Raw genomic sequence first — 24,839 nt, forward strand, 5'->3', positions numbered from 1 at the left:
ATGGGCTTCAGATTCCAAAAGTATTATCCTCATTTTACAGAAGAGGTAACTGAGGCTCAAAGGTATGAATGCCTTGGGCAGAACACAGGATACGAGGTAGCAGAGGAAAGACCAGGATCTAGACCTCCTTCCCTCTACTGTTTTCCCCTCAACAGAACACTGTTTAAAGCAGGAACAAACAGAACTCTCCCCACTCAGGGAGCTAGCTGCAAGAAGCAGATAAAGAATTAAGGGGAGTGTAAAAGGGTTTCGGAGAAAAGTACTAAATCAATCGCAGGAGTTATTCTGCCCAATGTGAAACTTCATTCCAATTTTTTTTTTTTTCTTGAGGACCTGGGGTGGGAAAGGCGTTGAATAAAGTACAAATGCTCAAACTGCCTCTATTTACATGATCTACCAAATGCTTAGGGACTATAAGAACTTCCCAGAATCCTTTGTGGTGCATTCCAATTGTTCCCAAACCCCCAATGCATCATTTTTTCTGTATGAATTTAGCTTCAGGGGGAGAGTTTTTGTAAGAGGCAGAATTTCTCTACTTCCCCAGCATAATTGAGGAGAAGCACGTTGAGATTTTTTACAGCCACTATACAAATAACTGCCATGAAGCCAACCTGGAGACAATGGAACCCAGCTCATTCCTCTCTACCATCCCGCCCCCAAACTGTCTCCTCTTTCTCTCTGCTGGTTTTGTAGCCTGAAGCTGTAGCCTCTTTTTCCAGAGAAGGGATTGGGAGAGAGAAAACAAGATAAGGAAGCACTGGTCCAAAATGTGTTCCCATTTCCACATCTCCCATAAATAATATCCCAGAACTCCACATGCAACTCCAGCACTATAAAGCACAGAAATCGGTGAAGCACACCATTACTCTGCACCCATGCTTCCGCTTCTTTAAAATGGGTATATCCTTCTAACAGTTGTTAGAGAAAAAATTAAATGAGATATACAAGTAAAATTCTTAGTACAATGAGAAGGTGCTCCATAAATTATTAATAATAATGAAACAAAAATAAAAAATTTATTAAGTATTACGGTGTAAGAAAGTACTGTTAACTTCATACAGGGTCTCATATAATCCTCACATCTCTGTGAATTATTATGAACACCACCTTCATTTTACAGATGAGGAAACTGAGGCACAGAGGTAATTTAACAAAGGCAGTCTGACTAAAGAAATGTTAGTTCCCTTCTCTCCCAACCCCTAGGATTTGCCATCAAAATACCTACACTTGATCTCTATTTCTGTTTGAGGGAGGAGTGAGAGTCAGAATAATTTTTAGGTCAAGTGGCCTGGTATCTTTCCCTTTTCTTCTTGATTACATTATGTTTGTGGGGCTTTTCTGACTTCCTAAGACTTGTTAGGCTGTTACAGGAATGCTGATGCATTTTAAGCATCAATTATGAACAGAAATACATTCTGGCACAAAATGATATAAATGTGGAGACTTGAGGGGAAAATAAAATAAAGGAAAAAATAAAAACTTACCACATCAAGAAAGTTCCTGAAGCTGGGGTGAGTTTTTAGCTATGTGAAAAGACTTTTCCTGTTCTCTTTCAGAGTCACCTGCGCCTGTGTTATCTGTCTACAAGCAGGTCTCCCGCTGTAAAGTATTAGGAAAGAGCACAATTCGCAGTCCCAAGTATGTGTCTTTCCCTCCTACAAAATGTTTCCTCTGAGGAACGTTACTAGATCACAGCTGGTCAAAATGCTAAATCTTGATTGTCTGGATCCTGGCCAAAATCTACAACTACAACTCCTTGGAATAAGGATACTTAAAAAGAAAAAACACACAACAACCTTTGAAACAACATTTGATCTTCTTCTTTCTCCCCCTCGTAGCAAGCGGTGACCTCATGGCAGCGAGGCCTCCGCACGGAGGTGTTTAAGTTGGTTTAGCGCCATCAGAAATGTTTGAAGCCCTCAGTAGGACTCTGCGCCAATATCATGTCAACTGTGCTAAAAAGCAATAATAGTTTCTCACCTTCTTAAAGATTACTGCTTAAATAATGCAGAGCAACGACAGGGCTGCGCAGGCTGCCAAAAGCAGGTTGCCAAGGCAAAGCTGAGGTGGAATTACGTCTTTTGGCAGCTAAGAAATTATGACATAAAGTTAGTTTTTTCAAAAAACAACCTCCATAAATTAGGCTACTATCCTTTTTCAAAATCCAGCAAAGGCTGGGATTTATCTTTTTCCCTTCTCTCTCTCTCAGATCAAGTAGAAGCACAGAGCCTCCTTTTGGGAAAGCCAAATTTAACGGTGAGATCTTATCTCCCAGGAGGTAGCTGGGGTTAACAGTTTTAAGCATGCAGTATCCTGGCCACATGCAAGCAGTCTAAAGACCTCTCACCATTACCAGATAAGTGAAAGTGCTTAATCTTTGCCCTGGATGTTAACAAAAACAAGAAACCAAATAAAAATAGAAACAATCTTGGGCCAAAAGCATTGGCTGAATTCTGTGCCAGTGGTCACTTTCCCCCTGGGCTCAGCTTGAAAGGTTTCCTGCCAAAGACTGACTAAATAAAAACAGAGAGTTTAAAAAGGTATAAGTGAACAAGGAAGCCTTTACATTTTCTTTAAACCAAGCACTGACGGAAAGACGAATTTCTAAAGGACAAAGTCCCAGAGGCAAAGGATAAAAGCAGCAAGCTGAAGAAATCCACTTCCCCGGGCCCACGGGTTCCTTCTGCCCAGCAGGCCTCCACGGCCCTGGGCAGCCGGGCCCAGCTTAGAGAAGAGAGGCCCGCCCAGCCCCAGCCCGGAGGCAGGCGGGGGTGCCCACAGCCAGGAGGCCCCTCAGGAAGGCAGTTCAGGCTCAGGCTGAGCTCCCTGTGATCAGGGAATAGAGACTAACCCTCCAAAGAGAAGTCCCAGGAGGGCGGGAAAGGCAACCACTTCACCAGAGAGCTTTCACTTTAAGAAATCATCATACAAATTAATCTACTGACACAGTCAGGCAACAAACAATATAAGGACTGTAAAATGCGCTAAAAAACAGAAAGAGATGCCAGGGATGATACCTGGGAATCCCTGGGAGTGTCTGGATGGCAACTTAAGACATGGGAGTAATAAAGAGTTTATGCTGAAAACTAGGAAAAAAATAGTAACTTTGCCAGGGAAACCAGAGGACTAGTAATCTGACAGAGCCCAGCCCCAGAAAGAACTCTCCAGGGAAATGAAAACCTCAGTCAGAGAATGCTTTCAGAACTTAAAAAGGCAACTGCAAAGAGAGCTAAAGGAAGCTCTGGACTCGAGGCCAATGACAGAAGCTGTGAGATTCAGTCTGTGGAAGACACTGCTGAAGCTGAACTGCCACCATGCTTCTAATAAGCTCTGCTTCCATTCTCAGAGGTGCTGGAGGCCTTTGGAAGAAGTGCTTGAATTACATTTAGCTGTTATTTAATCACTGCTTGCTTAGTAAGAGACTGTGGCACTCTCGGGGTAACGTCTTGGGAACCCTATCTTATGCAGTCCTCTGTATTACCAAAAGAGGTGCAGTATAAAGCTGTATGCATATAACAGGCCATATTAACAAATAACTGATTTCCTTCCTTATTCAAATACATACTGAGTGTCTACTATGCATAAGGCACTGTGCACTGAACATATTGTATCTGGGAATTGTATCTGGACATTATTATTTCTGGGGACACAACAACAATTGAGGGAAAAAGCCATGGTTCCTGCTTTTATGGAGCTTACACCATAGTGGGAGAAGATAGACATTTGTCAACAAAATTATAAACATAAATGTACAATGACAACCTCTGACACGTCATACAGGAGAGGACATGGGTTAAGAAAACTTGTAACAGAACTGACCCAGAAAGGACAAGACTGGAAGGCTAGTGGAATCCTTCACCAGGTGAAGGATGAGTGGGTGGCTGGGAGCATCTTCCAGGCAAAAGGAACAGCATATGCCAAGGCCCATGTCACAGGACAGAACAATGTGAGAGGACCCAAAAGGCCATCACGGAAAGAAGAACATGGGGGAAAATAAAGCTGGAGAGGAAAACAAGGTCTGGACTATGCAGGAGCCACAGGCCATGTTTAGAGCTTCTTTCCTTCTCTACGTCATTACATGTGTTAGGCTAGGTGTGGCCCGGGGAGAGGAAAAGAGAGAGAGGTTCATAATTGACTGATTTGTGTTTTGGAAAGTGCGCTCTGGCTGCAGTTAGAGAACTGACTGGAGGAGGCCCAGAGTGGGTGCTGGGGCACCACGGCTGTGCAGTAGTTTGGTGAGAGAACCTGGCTGGGCCAGAATGGAAATGCACAGATATGGCCAAATAGACATATTAGGGGAAATCAGCAGGGTTGCTAAGGTTCAATACGGGGGTGAGAGGAAAAGGAAGGATTATATCTGGCTTCCAAGCCAGTGTAAAAGAATAGACAGAGATTCCTTTGCTGAAAACAGAGCCCTGGAAGACCACAGGGCTTATGGTGCATGGAAGTCAGGATGAAAAAAAATGGACACAAAGAATGTGCTGTGAAAACATCCTGGAGGCCAATAAATCAACAAGCAACAAGTGCTGGCGAGGCTGTGGAGAAAAAGGAGCCCTGGTGCACTGCTGGTGGGAGTGCAGACTGGGGCAGCCACTGTGGAAAACAGGATGAAGGGTCCTCAGAACATTAAAAATGGAGCTGCCATTTGACCCAGTGATCCCACTTCTAGGAATACACCCTAAGAATCCTGAAACACTAATCAGAAAGACCTTATGCACCCCTATGTCCATAGCATTGCAATTTACAATAGCTAAGATCTGGAAACAGCCCAAGTGCCCATCAGTAGGTGAGTGGATTAAAAAGCTGTGGGACATTTACACCATGGAATACTATGCAGGTGTAAAGAAGAAGGACCTTTGAGACAGCATGGAGGGACCGGAGAGTATTATGCTCCACGAAATAAGCCAGGCAGAGGAAGACAAGTATCATATGATCTCAGTTACATGAGGAATCTAATGAACAAAATAGATCCAGAGACATTCAAGCGTACAACAGGCTGACAAATTTCAGAGTGAAGGGGAAGGAGGTGGGAAGAGATTAATCAAAGAACTTACATGCATAACCCATGGACACACGATAGTTTGGTGAAGGCCTGGGGAGGGGGTGCATGTGGGGTGAAGGGGGGTTAATGGCGGAAAAGGGGGACATCTGTATTACTTTCAACAATAAATTTTAAAAAAATCAAAAACCATCCAGGAGGCAATTCGAACAGAGCTCTGATATCAGAAAAGACATATAGGCTGAAGATTTACACTTGTGTTTCATTTCAATGTGGGGATAATTTAAATGATGGCTGTCACCTCAGGATGAAGAATAAAATGAGAGCCTAGAACTAAGCCTTGAGAGAGTAGTTTTTTATGATGAAGCAGAAAAAGAGGAGCCTGCAAATGAGATAAGCAGCAGCAAAGAGAAATGAAGAAAACTAGGAGAGGGTTATAATAATAGGATTCCTTTTCTGGAACCAGAAGATGCTAAATGATCCCTTGTGTAAAACATTTTAATCTTAACATAATTATGAAAGGCTGTACAGAGCAAGTACAGAGCAAAAGTTAAAATAGGGGCCCTAAAACTAAAACTGTTCTGCCTGGGCTCAAAGCTTAGCTCCTCCCCTTGATGGCCGTGTCGCCTTTAAGTTACTTTAACCTCTCTGTGCCTCAGTTTCCTCATTTGTAAGATGACAGAGAAGAATGGGTCTTACTTCACAGGGTTGTTGTGAGGATTAAATGAGTTAACTAAATAATCAAATGTATCTGGTTTACAGTAACAGTCATCTAATTTAGCTATAACGACATAACTTATACATTGTTATCCACAGCAGAAGAATCATGGAACAAGCATCATATAAAATGACCTTTCACAACACAGGGGATATATCTAAATTGAGCTTAAACTCAAAGGTCACACTGAGCAGCCAGTGGTCATTTCTAAAGTTGCAAACCCATGTCTGCTTTCGGTGGGCAAAAGCAGCCCTCTACAGCCCTCTTGAAACATAGAGTACAGTCCTTCAGACCTAGAAGGATGCTTATCTGCTGATAAAGAACCTCTCCCAAAAACACAGTACGGGATATATGTGGCTTTTCTGCTAATTCCTTCCCTCCATTCATTTAAGTATGCTGAACTTCCAACGCCAAATTCAAGTCCTACCTCCTTCACCAACCCTTCGAACATGCCCATCTAAAGGGATCTCTCTGAACTCTAGACAGCTACAGTACTTGCAGTTATACCATCTGACCGACGCTTAATATAACCCCTTGGAGTTCACGCACATTCCAGTGGGCATCGCCGAAAGCCGCCCTCGCTGCCAGCAGCCTGAATAAAGCCGGGCGGAAACAGGCCTCTGCTGTTGAGGGCCCGCTCTGCTAGAGGCAGGCAGAGTTCATCAATAGCCGGCGCCAGGTGCTCTGTGTACAATATCCATTTTCAGATTATAACGGAGAAGGGAGCCAGGAATCTTCCGCAGGACTCATCAGAGGCGGCGATATTTAATTGGTGCCCTGAAGAGTAAGGGGGAACTGACCAGGCTGGGGGGCAGTGGAGAGCAAGGAATGAAGGAAGGGTATTTAAGGAGGAATAAACAGTGTGTGTGCAGGCCAACTGTGCAGCCACGTCTGTAAACACTGCTGGGGAGGGGCCCAGCCCTCCTTTATTTCTTACAATCCACGTTTCCACTTTCTAATCTAATGTAGCACAGAGCACACAGCAGATACTAAGTGAATATATCTGTTTTATGAATGAATGGACTTAATTAGTTACACTCAAAAGGAATAATTTATAGGGTTTTTTTTGTTTCGTTTTGTTTTTTGGGGCAATGTGTTGAGAAAGCATTCAGTTAATGTTTAAAGAAGGTAAAAACAGAACACTACAGGGTTACTTATAACAGGAAAGAAAAACTAAAGATGTAGTTATAGTAAATCTAAGTGAGGAAATATTATGCAGCCATTAAAATGATGCGAAAAAGTTTTTAATGGCATTGAGCAATGTATACAACTGCAATACTGTGCTGTCCAATACTGCAGCTACCAGCCACAGGTTACTGAGCCCCTGCACTGTGGCCAGTTGGATTTGAGATGTGCTGTTGAGTGTAAAATATACCCTGGATTTAGAAGGCATAATATGGAAAAGGAATGTGAAGTGTTTTATTAATGGTTTTAAAAATATTCATTACATGTTGGCAATTTATTATTTTATTGGGATTCAATGAAATGTATTATTAAAATTAACTTACCTATTCCTTTTTTGCCTTTTACCAATGTGGCTGTCAGAAACTTAAATGTGCACATGAGGCCCAGACTGTATTTCTACTGAACGGCACTGGTAGAGAGGAGATCTCAGCTCTCTAAGAAACACACAGAAACTAACCTAACAGCGGCTTTCCCCCTGGATTATGGCTCCCCCTTTCCTATATATTTTTACACCCTCCACATTTTATTCATTGGGCACATACTACTTTATAATCAAAAGGAATGAAAAGAAATAAATACGACACACATAAAAACACAGAGAAAAAGATCTCGATTTGGCGCAAAGACTTGGTTGCTGGTGTTGAGGAAAGAAGCCCGGGGTACCCCAGTGACACTCTGTCACTGCTGAGGGTTAGCACACAAAGGATGCTGGCCAGCTGTTCTTCATCCTGACTGGAGACAGAAAAAAGCGGAAATGGGTGTTAACGGCAGGAGGGGGCCTGTAAGTTAAATACAGGGAAGAATTTCCTGAAGTGAGGGTGTTTAAACTCTGGAATGAGTTATGGAAGAAGCCTGGGCCCCCAAGGTCTTTTAAAAGACTACAGATACCCGTATGCCTTGTGTGTTCCTGTCAAGAGGCAACGAGATGACTTGTCAAGGTTTCTTCCAAAATAGCTATCTTGGAGTAAATAACCCCAATAAAACTTTCTTTTTCATTTATTTTTGACCAGGCTTCGCTTTTCCTATTCTGGTGCCAGCCTATAAGCAGCACTCTGAGAGGCAGGCGTATCTGCTGTAGCTACCTTAAGTAGGACTCTTGAGACTTCAAAGGCAGGGTCATTTGATCTAAATTTAAAAACCAACACCAGCTAGACAACATGTTTTTCAAGTCCCTCAGGGGTTACCTGCCAGAAATTAGCTCTGAATTCAGCATAAACATGGCAGAGAGGAGGAAGGAGGATCGATTTGTTTTTTAAAAGTGAGGCTTTTACAAACTTGATGCTGGACACCGCGCACTGTCAAAGGTGAGTGGTTAGGCTTAAAAGCACAACTATTATATTGTCACCCTCTGTAGACTGGCTCACTTGCTGTAGGTTTTCATCATTCTCAGTTTACTCAAAAAACCATTTTCTTAAAATGTGCCAAAGTTCTTAGTTACTTGTTTATTTAAACATGCTGCTGAGCTTGATTCTACTTATAAGAAGGAATGGAAAACTAGGTCAGCAGAAGCATTATCTAGAGATTTTACCACTGAAGTGAGGTGACTGTACATAAAGCCGCTAGTTGCTTCTCACAAAATCGCATCATTCAGCTCTAGAAGGAACCTGGAGATACCGTCCAGCAGGCTGAAGGACAGCCACGGACGCTTCTAACGTGTTCTTTCCTCAGGAAGCTCACTGGAACTGATGCAGTCTCTGTACAAACAGCACACTTGGTCCTAAAACATCAAATAAGTCAGCCCACGGTTAACCTCCCTCATTGTAACAGACTGTCCACGGAGGCTGGGTCTCAGGCTCTAAGTTCCCCGTGACAGCAAGAGTGAAACAATGCATCGGAATATTTTTGCAAGTTACAGCCTTCAAAATATTTAACTTGTCTTATCTACTCATTTAGATTATAAACTAAACAACTGTCAACTAGGCAAAGGCAGGGCAGGTCTAACACTTTTGAATCTTCCTTTGTCCCTTGACTAGTGCTATATGCAGAGGAGACAGTGAATTGTTAAATGCATGAATAATACTTAATAATACTTTATGTAGTCCTTTTTAGTTTATGAACCACTTAGACGTTATCTCATTTGCTCCATACAACTAGGCTTGGGAAATAGGGCTGGTGCTATTAACTCTATTTAAAAAATGGATACTCAAAATGATTTATGAAAATTAAATACAGAGCTGAAGTTGGAGCCTACATTTGCAGATTGCCAATCCAGCTCCTCCCACTGTCCCACACGGCCTTGCTGCTACACAGTTGAAACATCATAGTTGGGGAAAATTAAACTTAGAATAAAAAAAGTCCATGTATAAAACAGAACAGATGGCTCTGAAATCCTGCTTTTATCATGTCTTATTCTGAAAAAAGAACATGAAATTCAAGGGAGACAAACACTAAGGACAAACATGTTTTAGGACAACCCATGTGCTTCCTTTAGTTTTCTTGTTTCTTAACCAATGGAGTTAAAACATGTAATTATTTTTGTTTATTTTGGTCATGAAAGTTCTTAAATTCTTCACAAAGTTTAGGCCGCTTAGTTTCCTGCCTCTGAGGTAAATGGGGTAGGATACGCAACCAAAAATGTTTTCACCAGAACTGCTGCCTTGGTTCCGCAGCGTATGCTTCTGGCGCCGGGTTGGGCTCTGGTGGGTTTCCCTGCGGAAGGTAACAGGTGTTGAGAGGAGGGCTGGGGAAGCGCCGAGAAAGGAAAGCATGACCACCACCTGATAAGGTGCAGCACGGTATGGGCAAAGGAACGTGGGACTAGGAGTCAGATAGTCTGGGTTTCTGGTCCCAGTTCCATCACTTGTTACCATGTGATCTTGGCAAGTCGCTTCACATTTCAAAGTCTCAGCTTTCTGATCTGTAAATCAGTGAGCATCGTCCTTGCCCTCCCTCACAGGGTCGCTGCATGCTTAAATAAAAACAAGGAAAATTTTGCAAATAAGAGACTTTTATTATTCATAACTTCTAACTACAGTGAAGTTTACCTAAGAAGGTAGGTACCCAAAAAAGTAGGTAGCCAGAATAATTTGTAGGGTACTTATCACTAAGGCTCTAATAGGGTCTTAAAATAACTAGGAGAAAGTGAAAGGGGAATGGTGAATATTTTGCAATCTCCTTACAAACAGATATAGAATATGGCACTTAGTTATTAAAAAATGTGACCAAGAGCCATATTCTGTATCTATTTATAAGGAGATGACTGTGTATTTTAAAGGAAAAACAAAATACCTATAATGAAGAATGGATTTCATTCTTAAAACAGATTATAGCTATGATTCATTTACCCATTACATATTTATAATAATAGCTACCATGTATTCAGTACTACTATGCTCCAGGCAGTATGCCAGGTATTTACATATTTAATCTCTATGATTAAACTCTATCAGGTAGGCTCTATTTTAAGCTGATAGCTTAAACTTGCCTGAGGTCACAGACCAGTAAGTGATAGAGTTGGTATTTAAATCCATAGTCTTTACATGCTCTTTACACCTGGGCAACTGTTACCTTGGCCTACTCTGTCGGATACCCCAAGCTTCACATGTCCAAATCCAGGTCCACTCAAATGCCACCTCCTTAGTGAAGGCTTATCCACTTCTCACCCACACCCCTCACACCAGGAAGTAAATGACTTTCTCTGAATGTTCTAAATAACTTATCTACCTTTCTTATAGCACTTTCTTTGTTCTACTTTTCTTTTATATATTGTTTGTTCCTATTTCATTGCCTCAATTAGACTATAAGCTCCTTGAGTGTAAGTTCAAGGCGCATGTTCCATGAACAGAACAGGGTTCGTTCACATGCCCATCGCTTACCAAGCACCTCCTTTCTCAGTGCCAGGCTGAGACCCCAGGAAGAGTAAGACAGCCCCAGCCACAAGCTGCTCAAAAGCTGAGTAGGTAAGACTTGGTGGGGAAAGTGAACCTAAGCTACTGAGGTTACGTATTTATCCCTGTATTTGCCCCTGCGCTTGTTGAGTGAATAAATGAGGTGGGATATGAGCTGGATCTTGAAGTGAGAGCGACATTTGGATAGGGTGAGGGCAAGGACAGGCTATTCTAGGTAGTGGGAAGTTGTCTGAGAGAAGAACTGAGGTCCCAATAAATAAATTTTAAAAAAGAGGGGGAGGGAGAAAACAACTGAGGTCAGAAATGAGAGTGATATGTCTGGGGGTCAGTTGAGACAGGGTGAGAGAGCCGAGGAGAGACACAATCGAGGGACTATTCCAGGACCTGGATGGTGGCCCCGGCACACAGCCCGTTTGCAGCAACCACAGCACGTAATCTCTTCCACCCGGTTCCAGACTCATCCTCTCACAGTGGCCATCAAGCAGCAGCCTGCACATACCTTCTTCCCTGACCATACTCAGCACCAGCATCAGCTGCACATGTGCATGTCTATTTGAATCTTGGACCACTTAGTATTTAGCAGTAAAAAAAAGAAAAATGGGATGCTTAAGTGCCATGCTGGTGGCTTTTAACCAAACTATTCAAGAGTACAACCCCTGAGCTGAAATTCTGCCTTTAGAAATTGTATTACTCGAAAGTGACAACGGGGTTAGTCATCCTAGGATAAGAAAATGGGGACTTCTTCTGGAAAGAGTTGGCATAAAGCACCAAGCCCAGTGGAACTATATTCATGAGGAAGAGGGATTAATTGTAGGATTAATCAGGTAGGTGCTCTTGATGTTAGATAAGAATTCTGTAATGTGAAAGAAAAAGAGGAATTTTAATCATGTTGTCTTTTCTTTAAAAAACAAACAAAACAAGCTGTCACGTAACTTTGAAGCTTGCCACACAGAGGAATTCAGCCACTGCACTGATCCTTAGCCAGTCTGAAATCCTTGACACTGAAAGAACATAGAACAACCGCTTCCACAGGGACCAATCTGTGAATGGTAACAACCCACAGAAAATGGCAATGTTTTCTTTTACAAAAGATGTAAGAGGCTCCCTCAGGAACTTCAGTTTTTTTACCCTTTGCCCTAAGGAGCACAGGCTGGGGAGGTAACTCCTCAGTCCATGGTTGCTCTCGGAAATTCTCAGATTTCCTCTGAGGCTAAAAGTGCTTGTTCCAGCTTTGTTTAGATTTGTAACTTCCAGCCTGGCTTCCTGCAGTGGTCTTTTCTTGGGGTCATTATGTAGCATTCATTTTGCAGGGCTTCGAATCTACCCTGGTAGCCCATTTTTCATGGAAGCACCATAAAGTGGTACCATGCCATTCATTCAGTGTTAATGTGCTTGGCACAACTGGCACAGAGGGGACTGCATAAATGTGTGAATTTGTGGCTTAATGGTTTTTTTACATCAGTGCCAGGAGACCTAGATTCTAGTTTTATTATTAGAGGCTCATGGGTCAACCATTCTTGGAAAGTCATTTAATTTCTCTGTACCTTAGAAATGCAAGTTGCTGGAAATCACAGTGGTCCAGGAGGGAAAGGGCACTCAGGTTGCAATGAGGAAGCATTTCTGTGTAAGCATTTTGAGTAAATTGTCTAAAAAGATTTCAGAAGAAAGGGATCTAATCTCTAAAGTTCCAGTAATTTCCTGTGATTTTGTTTCTCATTTTAAATATTTACTTTCCCCCCTTAATTTTGCATTTGCAGTTTATATTTTTTCTTGAAAAGGGTTCGTAAACTATATAAGCTCTAAGTACCACAAAACCCAGATTCTCTCTGTTCCTAAAATGAATGTGCACTCCAGCCAAGGTGGTCTGTTCTTTGCCAATAAAGCTACTGTGCCTTTTCCAAAACTATTCCCTCTATGTGAGGGGTGGGGCTGCGGATCACCATCAGAGAGAAGGAAGAGGGAGAGCACATTCTAGACAGGACAGTGAGTGTCATGGCCCTGAGTCAGGAAAGAACTTGCTCATGTAACTCAGGAGGTCAGTGTAGCGACCGTACGTGAGAGTAAGGTGGAGCATGGCGTGAGATGCAGTGGAGAGGAAGGGGCCAGGCAGGCCATGAACAAGAGCTTGGATTTATTCTAGCCACCAAAGAGAGGGAGTGATTAAGACACAACGGTCACTTTGGCTGCTGTGGAGAATGAACAAAGGTGGGAAAGAGTAAAATCAGGGAAACAAACTGGATTAGTGCAGTGTCTGGGTAAGAGAAGGTGGTGACTTGGACTGGGGTGACAAAGATGGTGGGAAATGGTCAGATTTGATATATATTTTGTAGTTGAGATGACAGGGTTTGCTGATGATTAGATTGAATCTAGGAAGAGTAAAGAAAAGAAGGGCATCAAAGGATGATTCCCTTGGTCTGAGCAATGGGTAGACAGGGCCACTTGCTGAAAGAAAGAAGACTGTTGGCAGGGTAGCGTTAGATGTTGAGGCTGAGATGCCTTGATATTCCAAGGGGAGGTGTCAAGTAGGTCTTTGACTATACAGAATTTACAGGGAGATTTATACTGAAAACATAACTGTGAGAGCCATAAAGATATAGTTTTCAAAACTAAGGGAATGAATGAGACCACATGAGAAGAAAGTAGAGAGAGAAAAAGAGAGAATGACCTAAGACAGGACCACAGAGAATCCATATACAATGGTAGGAGGAATGTGAAAAACAGAAAAAGCCGAGGGATGGAGGAAATCCACGGGAGGGTAGTATTGTGGAAGCCAAGAAAGGACACTGTTTCTAGAATGTAGGAATGCTCCTGAGATGCAGAACAAGATGAGAAGTGACCTCTGGGCTTGGCAACATAGAGCTCAGTAAGCACCTACCTAGAAAAGAGGAATTTAGGTATCCTGATAGAACTAGAAGTCAGACTGGAATGGGTTAACTAGGAATTGGAAAAATAGAACATAAATAGACCTACAATCATTATAAAAATTAAATCAGTCATTAAAAATCTATACTTTTCCCCTCAACACTAGGCTTTTGCTAACTTCTATCAGACCTTCAACATACAGATAATTCCTATTGTGTACCAACTGTTCCAGAGAATAGAAAAGAAAGAATGAGGCTGTTACAGCCCTGTTACCAAAATCAGACAACAATTATTATATGAGAAAGAAAAATTATAGGCTAGTCTCATCTCAGTTCACGGATATGGATATTCTTTAAATATTAGCAAATCCAATCCAATAATATGGGAAAAAATAATATATCATATCTAGGTAGAGTTTATCCCAGGAGAATTAACATTAGAAAATATATTAATATTTATTAGCACATTAACATAGTAAAGGAGAGCAAATATAGTATCGTCTCAACAGAATCAGAATAAGCATTTGATAAAATTCAATATACACACATTGAGGATTGAAAAACAACTTAGTGAACTGGGAATCGAAAGACACTTCCTTTTGCTAATAAAGATTATCTATTTAAACCTGCAATAAATACATATAATACTTAATGGTGAAAAGTTAGAAGCATTCTCTTTAAAATCAATAATAAAACGAGGATATCCATGATCACCGTTCCTCTTCCATAATAAAACATAAGACAATAAAAAGTAATAAAAGATGTAAAAATAGAAAGGAAGAAACAAAACCATCACTCACAAAAACACCTTGTGTACAGAGAAAATCCAAGAAAATCTAAGACAACCTATTGTACTTAATGTTAGCAAAGCTGCTGGATTCTATCCAAAATACAAAAAAAAAAAAAAAATCTGTGGTATTCCTGTACATTAGCTACCAAAAAAGTTGGATGTTGTAATGAAAAATTTATAACAGCCATCAAAATGGTAAGCTACCTAGGACTAAGTATCTAATAAAAGATTTGTAAGACCTTTATGAAGGAAATGAAAAGACTTCATTGAGATATATCTAAAAAACAAAAAGAAAACAGATAGATGTCATGTTCACAGTTAAGACTCCATATCATAAAGCTGTCGGATCACTCAAATATAATTCATATGTCAAGAAAAGCTAAAAGAATTTTGAAAAAGAACCCTAAGTAGGAGCCTTACTCTACCAGGCTATCAAAGAAGCTGGGGTGCCTTCTGGTTCCCTTGCTCTGGAGGAACATGACTTAGGAGTACCATCCTGGCCCCTCTGCACCCTCTCACTCACTGGCTCTCAGAGAAGGAGGACCTTTTCTGATTGGTAAATTTAGAGAGGAAAATAAAACCTGAGTGTTCTTGGCTTAGCCCCATCGGCAGAGTCATCTGACCACTCTCTGCAGTGTAGTCAAGGGCCTGCCTCTGCAGGGAAAGCCTAGGGTTCTCCAGTTCACACTGTGATTATGAGGGTAAGTTTAATTTTGAGTGACATCTTTGCAAGCCCTTCTTATTACAGATCTAAAGCCACATTTTCCTAGTAGCTCTATCGGTAACAAGAGTGACAATTTGATTTCTATTAGTTTGCTCTTGTATCCCCTGCCTCTAATTGTTCCAAATGTCAGGAGGAAGGGGGATGCTATTTATTGGGCATCTACAAACCTCAACAAGACTCACAGAAATTACATCCTGTAATAATTAAAAATGTGGTATTCGCCTATCTATAGATAAAACGACGAAGCAGAATAGGGAGCCTGGAAACACATCCACGCATATAAGTGAAGCTGGTATATGAAACAGATGACATATCAAACAGTGGACAAAGGACAGACTCTTCAGTAAATGATACTGGGACTTCTTGCTGTTTGTGCAGAGAAAGATTCATTTAGTGATTAATCAGGTAGCGTTGTGGGTTACCTCTCCTTTTTTTTTATTATTTTACATTATTTACCATTTCTGTTATAAAGCCTTCCATGGATTATATACCCGTTTCCAGCTGGATCACAAGTCCCTTGAAGGCAGGCCTCGAGTCTTGTACCCCTGTCATGCTCCAGACTTTACAGAGTTGATGCTAACTAACAAACGCCTGCTGGCTTCCTCCTCCTCCTTCCTACTATTATTTTATTTTAGAACTCAATTCCTATCCATCATTCCTTAGGGCATAGCAACACCAAGCTTTTATAATTATTTTGATATTCTGACTAGAATTCTTTAAACATTTGTGTATTTGCTTAACAGGAGTCCTATCTAAAATGAGACATCTGGAACTTGCATTTTGAAGATCACATGAGACAAAAATAAAAATGTCAAAGTAAAGGTTAATCATATGTATTGTTTTTTTATTATCCTCAAGACCTACCCTCACAGCACAGAAAAAAATGAAACCAATCTTGTACCTTCCTCCCCACAGATAGTTTTTCCGTCTAACACCGCATTTCATTCTCACCACAAACTGGTGAGATGAGCAGGGCAGGGATTACAGACGAGGAAATTACATTTCAGAGAGGCAGGCCTCTAAATTCACACAGCAGGTTAGACAAAAATCGGGGATCAGAAGCCAGTGCTCTTTAGAAGAAATCATACCATTCCCAGTTGTCTAACTTTCTAAAGCCTAATTTCCATTCATACGATTTTCTAAGTTACTGCCTATCATTCAAAGATTCAAACTTCAAGAATTACCACACGGCTAGAGCCAATAGCTTTCCATTTATTTAAGTCAAGTGAATCACTCTAATGTCTTGGCATCAGACTTTCCATTTCCCCTTCTCTTTTTGTTTAAATTTTATTTTTCAATTAAAGTTTACATTCATTATTCTGTATTAGTTTCAGATGTTCAGCATGGTGGTTAGACAATCATATACTTACAAAGTGTGTCCCCCAATATTTCCAGTACCCACCTGGCCCATACATACTTATAATATTATTGATTATATTTCCTATGCAGTACCTTAGATCCCATGACTATTCTGTAACTAACAATTTGTACTTCTTAATCCCTTCACTTTTTTCACCCAACTCCCCAAACACCCTCCCCCTCTGGCAACTATCAGTCTGTTCTTTGTGTCTATGAGTCTATTTCAATTTTGTTTGTTTGTTTACTTTGTTCTTTAGATTCCACATGTAAATGAAATCATATGCTATTTGTCTTTCTCTGACTGACTTATTTCACTTAGCATAATACCCTCTAGGTCCATCCATGTGGTCCCAAATGGTAAGATTTCATTCTTTTTTATGGCCGCGTAATATTCCATTGTATATATGTACCACCACTTTTTTATCCAGTTGTCTATTGATGGGCACTTGGGTTGCTTCCATATTTTGGCTATTATAAATAACGCTGCAATCAACATAAGGGTGGGTATATTCTTTGAATTAGTGTTTTTGGTTTCTTCAGATATATACCCAGAAGTGGAATCACTGTGCCATAAGGCAGTTGCATTTTTAATTTTTGAAGAATCCTCCATACTGTTTTCCATACTGGCCGAACAACATCAGTGCACAAAGGCTCCCTTTATTCCACATCCTCCCCAATACCGGGACTGAGGCAACTCAGCAAGTCGCAGGGTACACCAAGACGAGCCGCTACCCGCTGAGTGCCCGTGGACCTCTGTGGCGGTATTGGGGTTCTCAGGAAGTTATCAGGGTAAGGCCAGCAGAGTTTCTCAGGGCCAAACAGACCAAGATTTGGCCATGTGAAGAGAGGGCTCTGCATAGGAAGGGTAGCACCAGTGGCCCTGACCCAGAGCCACACAACTCTGTCTCTGACATCCAGGCCCAGGCAGCTGACTCCTTAGCAGGGCATGAGCTCGGCAGGGCAGGGTGACAGGGATTGGGGGTAGAGGCTAGTGCTTTCCTGCAGGCTGATGCAGTATGGAGGGGAATGCTCTACCCAGGAAAGATGGCACCTGCAGGCCATCTCTGCAGTGTAGGAGAAGGACCCAGCACAGCGACCTCACAGCTGTCCCTTCAGCTCTCTCCTTAAAGCCACACAACTCAGTCTGTCCTTGCACGACTCCACTTCGCTCTGAACCATGCTCTGTCTGCTGGAGCTTAAGGTGAGTGGCTGTGGAAGTGGTTTTGTGCGCTGGCCCTTTAAGAAGGTGCCTGGGTTACTATCAGACTCCCATATCTCCCTGGGGACTGAATCCCTGCTTTTTTCACAGCAAGATGTTATGTGGGCTCTTCTTCCTGGCTCTGGTGCTCCGGGCTGGGGAGCCTGGCATAAGGGTGAGACCCCACACTCCTCAGGGGGACCTTTGCAGCTGAGATATTCCTCTGGATTCTCTACTGCCTCACATGGGTGTGGGGCAGCCCTTTTCACGCCTCCACCCTTCCTACCAGTCTAGATGTGCTATCTTCTGTAAATCCTTGGTTATACGACTTCTGTTCAGCTAGTCGTCAGTTGGTTATTCAGGTTGACTGTTCTATAATTTAGTTTTGATTCCAGTTGGGACCTGGGAGGAGGTGAGTGTAACTTCTACCTACTCTGCTGCCTCTCGGATCTCCATTTCCCCTTTCTTTTTAAAAAAGTCATGTCTATCCTGACAAAGCACTTTTAAGTAGCAGCTTGCCCTCATGGAACAACAGGCATTGACACCAAACACAAGAAACACTCTAGTATGTGCCTCTTGGCCTCCTGACAAACCTAACCTATTCCTTGTGTGCTTTCTTCCCTTAACTCTCATAGCCACTGATCCTGCTGCTCATTCTATATTTATGACCTTTACTTGCTCTTTAGAAAAGTTTTAGGGGCTCCATGTCTCTCCCTTTTATGAATCACAGGGCTGTACTTCAGTCTCTGCCTCAGCAATGTACTCAACAATTGCTTGCCCAGCCAACCTCCCAATGTTCAAACAACACTCCCTCGAACCCTCTTCCTCCCGAGGGTGCTTCACCCTCTTTTGCCAGATGGGAGTTTAGACCTACAAGAGTACAATGGCTGTCTTTCCTTTTCTTCAGATATCTTATTACAGAAGAAGACCCAGAAGGCAGGTGTGGAGTAGTGTGGAAGTCAGAAAAGTTTCTCAGGATTATTATGTGCATTACAGTTTCTGAGTATCAGAAATAAAGGTACTCACCACCTGACCAGTAGTCCATGTTCCATGAAGTTTTTCAGGTTAGGAAGGGTTTGCCTCAAGTCTGGAGTCCCAAGTCCATGTTGATATCTTAGCTACAAAGGTAGAAAAATAGAATTGAAAGAAATTCTGGCAGATACTAGACAATGCTTTAGAAACACGATGTACTAAGCATGTCTTTTTTTTTTTTTTTTTTAACTCAAAAACAGGAAATATGAATGTATGATCCCAATATCATCAACTACACTTTTGGGATGGTGTTTCAAAGTAGTCTTTTCATTTCTTGCTCCCTCATCCCCTAAAGTTGGAAAAGATTAAGAATGACTGACTGTGGAATCAGGATATTTCAAAGACCCCTGTAGGATCTGCTAACATCCATTCCAGGGACATATACCATAAAACCAGTATTTCATTTGATATTATATACTCTGAGCACATTCAGCCTTTTTTTCACTGATCCTTCCCTTTGTATAATCATGCGTAAGAATCATGTTGTGTTGACCTAATGTCCACCAGTGTCTGATACTGTGCTAGTGCTCAGTTAGTGCTTATTAAACAAACAGCCAGCCACGTTTGACAGAGGCTGTGCTCTATATTTCTCTTGTATTTATAATTTCCCTCTGCATCCAGAGCAAGAGCACAGAGCTACAGGGCTAGCATGAGGAAATTATGGCCTATGGGCTCGATCTGCTCTTAGTTTTACTTATTTCTGCTAAAGGCTGATTTTCTAAAATCAAGTATCCTTCTATGTTCTTTGGATAACTTGCGAAATGGTTTTCATCTGTTTGTTCCTTGCCCCCTCTCGCTCTGTCTCTGAATCCCACTCCCTTCCTTAACTGACCATGATAAGATCTGAGATAGGTACATGTCCATATTCATATACATGCTCACACACAATATCAAATACACAGGAAGTGTGCAACACAGCCCTGCAGAAATGTAGTTTCCAAATGTTATGATATATATGAAAAAGGCACTTTGTAAATTGCATATTGTTGTATAAATGTGAAGGGTCATCAGTTCTGAATTTTTACTTTTCTAGCACCTAACTTTAAAAGTGACTAAGTCAAACTTTTAAATATTTTCCTCTTTTAAAAAATAAAACCACGACCAACAAAAAAATATTAAAGTAGGTTTTCTTTTGTTTCTATCTAGTAATCAATTGGTTTTTCACTTGTAGTGAGAAGTTCATTCTCACTACACTGAACTTTTAAAGGAAAACCCCGAAACCTAATTGGGTCTCTTGAACACTCACATAAACAAGGCGGTAGAAACATAGAATGTTAAAGCTAAAAGGAATCTTGAAAAATATTTAAGGCAATCCTTTCCTTTTGGGGAAACTGAAGCTCAGAAAAGGAAAGTAAATTCTCCAGGAACACATATTTCAATGGCAAATATATTATTAGTCAGAGCCTCCTTTTCATGACCATGCTACTCCACCCTTTACCCCAAAGTGAGAGGAAAATTGGTAAAAACACTCGAGAAGACAAAGGGAAAAATATTCTTTTCCTTTTCCAAAACTTAGCTTGGTGACCTGAATCACCTCCTGAGATTTGCTGACCTTGAGTTATAAGATCTACTCCATATTAAATGACATCATTTCTTATGTTAATATAAAAGCATTTTTTCCCATACATTGATAAAAGCAAAATGGCTGATATCCCAATATGACATTCCTGAATTCATTGTTTCAATAAAAAAGTGAAATTGTTTACACATGGCATGGCAATTTCACCTGTGATTCATACTGAAAAATATTAAATATCAAAAAACCATACTGAAATAACACTAAGCTATGCGTCCCTGAGCCAGTATACAGTCAATTGCCTGCCCCAGGTCCACAGTGGAAGGTGGGTGTTGAATTCTTTCAGAGACCACAAGGAAAATTTGTCTGCAAGTCTGATTTCAACCAAAAGAGGAAAATGTGGGCCTTGCAAGCCTCCACCCAGGCCTTAACTCTGCATTTGCTGTGCAGCACTACTATTTTTTATCACAGAATCTTAGGGTATTGTAACATAGAGGCTCCGGAGATCATCTTTTCCAACCCCCTCCTTTCATAAGTGAAGAAACTAAGACTCAATACAGCAAGTGTCCTGCCCCAGACCAGAGAGCTGATAAAGGACAAAGCCAAGGCCAGACCCTGGTAACAGCTCCAGTTCCTTCTACCATGCCGTCCTTTCAACATCGGAGGTTAGCCAAAGAACATAAATGCGACTATGCGGAGCCCGCGGACACAGACAACAATGTGATGAAGGGGGAGTGTGGGGGGGGGTTAGGTGGAGGGGGCAAAGGGAGAGGATGGGGGACATCTGTCACAATGCCAACAATAAAAAAAAGAAATGAAATTCACACATAAAACAGACACATTAATATTTAAAATAAAGTACATGTATTGTTTAAAGTCGAAACTACTACAAGGCTTATGATGAGAAGGCAACAGCTCTCCGCTCTTCAGTAGCAACTGCTTTCAGCTGCTGCTTCTTTACCGCCGTATCTCTGAATAATATGCTAATATTTCTTACTCCTTCCCTTCCAGTTTCAGCCATCATCTACTGGGTTCCTACTATGAAAAATGAAAGTTAGCGCTCCTGTATGACTCCTCTTACACTAACATTTTAGCCCTAACCCACAAGCTACCTACTGACTTTATTAAAGAACACGAGGATTTCACTCTCTACCTCCCAACTTGACTTCTCATGCTCAAGATATTCAAAATCACAGTTTTTGTTAAATCAATATTTAGTGTTTACCTTACTATAGCTACAAAAATACTGTTCAGTGCTGAGTCATGTAATATACTATTCCTTTTTTTGCAGTTTTTTGGTCGTTTTTCTTGAAGTGCTAATTGCCATTTTCCCCCCACTTGTTGAGTACTTATCACTCTCTTTTTTTTAATCCTCACCTGAGGATATTTTTTCCATTGCTTTTTCAGAGAGAGTGGAGGGGGGGGAAGAGAGAGAGAGAGAGAGAAACATCGATGTGAGAGAGACACATCGATTGGTTGCTTCCCGCACACTTCCCGACCGGGAATCAAGCCTGCGACCGAGGTGCGTGCCCTTGGCCGGAATTGAACCTGGGACCCTTCAGTCCTCAGGCCGACGCTCTAACCACTGAGCCAAACTGGCTAGGGCTTGAGTACTTATCTTGATAGTATCTTGTACTCAGTTAGATCACTAGATCCTCCCCAAATGACGACAAAACCCTAAAATCTTTCTCATTATGATTAGAAGCATCATATAACCTACTGAGTCCATTTCCCCCGCTTGGAGATATTTCGTGAGGCATCCCTCTCTGCGCTCCAATCTGAACTGGCTGCTCTCTAGGCCTGTTCCACTGTTATCTTCCCAGAACTTTCCTTCACCATCACCTTGGACATTTTGTTTACTTCTCTGTGTTAAAGCTGTTGTTCCCTAGGTCTTATGACTTCTTTATTTACTGCCCCTTCTTGGTGGAGCATCTCCTATAATAGCTTTCTGGGGAAGGGGAACACAGGAGGTATCTTTTTTGACACCTTGAATATTTAAAAATACCTTTATTCCATTCTCACACTTGAATGACAGTTTGCCTGGGTATAGAATGCAGGCTGAGAATAATTTCCTTCTGAATTTATAAAGTATTGTTTTACTGTCATTTCACTTTGCATATGGCAACTGAGAAACCTGATAACATTCTGATTCCTGGTCCTTTGTGAGCTGATTGTTCTCTCTAGAATCTTTTAGGATTTTATTCTTTAATCCTAGTTTTCTAAAATTTCACAGTGACTAGCCTTGTTTGGATTCTTTTTCATTCATTGTGCTGGGCACTTAGTGAGTTCTTTCAATATGAAAACTCTTAACCCCTAATTCTGATTATGTTCTTGTATTATTGTTATTATTATTATTTTATCTCCTTCATTTAGTTACTTCTGGATTTCTTTCTTCATTTTAGACTTAAAAATATATATTAGCTTTTCTTTAATGCCTACTAATCTGTGGTTGTCATTCATCTCTACAAATAAGACTTTAAAAAGCTGATCAGATAGTCTACACACTGGGGGATTACACTTCAGAATGAGTGGATGGAAATCTAGCTCTTTCTGTGGAGGACATATCAGTCCCAGAAGCTCTCATTGTGGGAACTATATTTTTCTAGAGGGAGTCCTCCAATCTTAAGTACACTGTCTGCTTTTTAAAATGTTATTTCTTTAATTTTTAATTTTTTAATTTACTAGGCTTCTGACAACAAGCACTCCAGAGAGGCAGCAATAAATACATATACATGTAATATTTTTAAAATAATTACATAGTGAAACGGGAAGATTGATAACATGATGTGAGTGTCAGGAGACTTGGGTGACAGACCCAGCTCTGCTGTACGGCCATGAGCAAGTCCCTTCCCTGCTTGGGCTAGCCAAATAATTTTCAAACTTTTTGGTAGCCCTGGAATCCTTTGTTCAGATAAAACATTATGTGGAAGCCCAAAGTATGAAACAAATAGGGAGCTGCTCTCATTGTAGGCTGTGGTGGTGGAGTCCGGTCAGAGACCTTGCAGGCATTCCCATTTGCAGTTCAGACTCCTCTGGACTTGATCATCTCTAAAAGGCTTTCAAAGTTCTATGAGTCCACTCTAAATTCTCTAAAAATTACAGGTTTGAATCATGCATCTAAGGATTTTAATATAAAAATATAGTCAAGGTAGCGCACATTCACAACGTGAGTGAGGAAGGAACAGCAGCCCATTCAGCCCCATTCTGGTTTTGCCCACCTCTGATGGCGTCAGAAATCAAACTTGGCTAAAAGGGTCAAATCTTTACCAATCCCCTTGAGAGGTACGTTGATGGAAGAAGATACCTCTCTGGACACCTCCGGGGAAGTTTATAAAGAACAGAAGGGGTAGGATGGGTTCCTTTTTATACAATACTAAGTCAGGTAGAACTAACCCGCTATCAAAAATGTTCCTTCATGAGAAGAACACATCTAAATTTGTATTAATTAATTCTTTAACAAGTTAACTCTTTGATAAAATATTAGTGAAAAAGGAAGGAAAGAAGGAACGAGGTCAAGGAGGAAAGGGCAAGGACGAGAAGGAGCGGAAGAATTACATTTCCTAAGTTCCTACACACCCTGGTCATTCAATTAACAAATATTTAATGTCCATTGTGAATCAGCTCTCTGTCTTTGGAATGACAGCCCTGGACTCACACTTTGTTCTCAAAACAGAATGTATATAACCTTGAGCAAGTTACACAACCTATCTGTGCCTGTCTATAAAACAGGACCAACAACATTTGTCTCATAAGTTTGTTGTAAGAGTTTAATTATTCAATTAGAATTTGTATAGAATATGGAAACTCCTGATGCCTGATTTTTAGAGGGTATTCATTAAAACTGTTGAGGGCCTAGAGGGCCTAGAGCGCTAAGCCGAAGAGTTTGAACTTTATCTTCCTTGTCAGCAGTAAGAATCAACTGCAGGGTTTTGAACAGGAGAGTGAATGAGGAAAACAACTCCAGAGGCAACTGTGAAGGACAGGTTAAAAGACTGAAGTGCCCCTTTCTTTAAGAAATCCTGCTGCGCTTTCCATCAGAAACCTGCCCTCGCCAACTATTATCAGTCCCACACTTCCCTAAACGCAGCTCCTTCTGCTCTCACTTCTGATTGGGGAAAGCAGATGCCAAGAAACAGGCAAATAAAATATTACTTTGGGTCTGTCTAACTGCCTCAAATTAGTCTCTGAAATAAACACCTTTTGTAACAACTTCCTACTGCACCACCACCCAAAGAGTGTAAGCAGTTTTAAGTAGAATTGGTTTCAATTAGCTGGAATTTCAGCTTTACTCTGATTGGTTTAGAGCTCCATGGGAGCAATTACATTTTTGTGCAACTCTTTAGTAAGCTACTAGGTGAAAACTACACATAGATGATAAATTAGATGGGAAGTGGGGAAAAGCAGTGTTCAGTGGTTTCCCTGGAAAAATGAACAAATGCTATTGTCTACTAGCGAAAGAAAATCCCTGTACTACAGTAACCAGGAAGATCTGGCTTTACAGTTACTGGAACAAGCAAAAAGAAAGAAACAAGAGCAAAGAATACACTTAGACTGCAACAGACAACTGTAGACAAGTAAATAACATTAACTATCTTCACTTTGTTTTCCT

General features: G+C 41.1%; 1 protein-coding gene across 3 annotated transcripts in view; it reads right to left on the minus strand.

Annotated features, from left to right (window-relative positions):
• UVRAG (UV radiation resistance associated) overlaps positions 1-24,839 on the minus strand; it is a 242,905-nt gene that overhangs the window by 8,697 nt on the left and 209,369 nt on the right. For all 3 annotated transcript variants that reach the window (XM_081154782.1, XM_081154783.1, XM_081154784.1), the window contains one exon: positions 18,709-18,800. In XM_081154782.1, the coding sequence (XP_081010908.1) occupies positions 18,709-18,800 (92 nt within the window). The remainder of the gene's footprint in view (positions 1-18,708; positions 18,801-24,839) is intronic.

This window comes from Miniopterus schreibersii, assembly GCF_964146895.1.
Source record: "Miniopterus schreibersii genome assembly, chromosome: 12".
NCBI classification, from domain to species: Eukaryota; Metazoa; Chordata; class Mammalia; order Chiroptera; family Miniopteridae; genus Miniopterus; species Miniopterus schreibersii.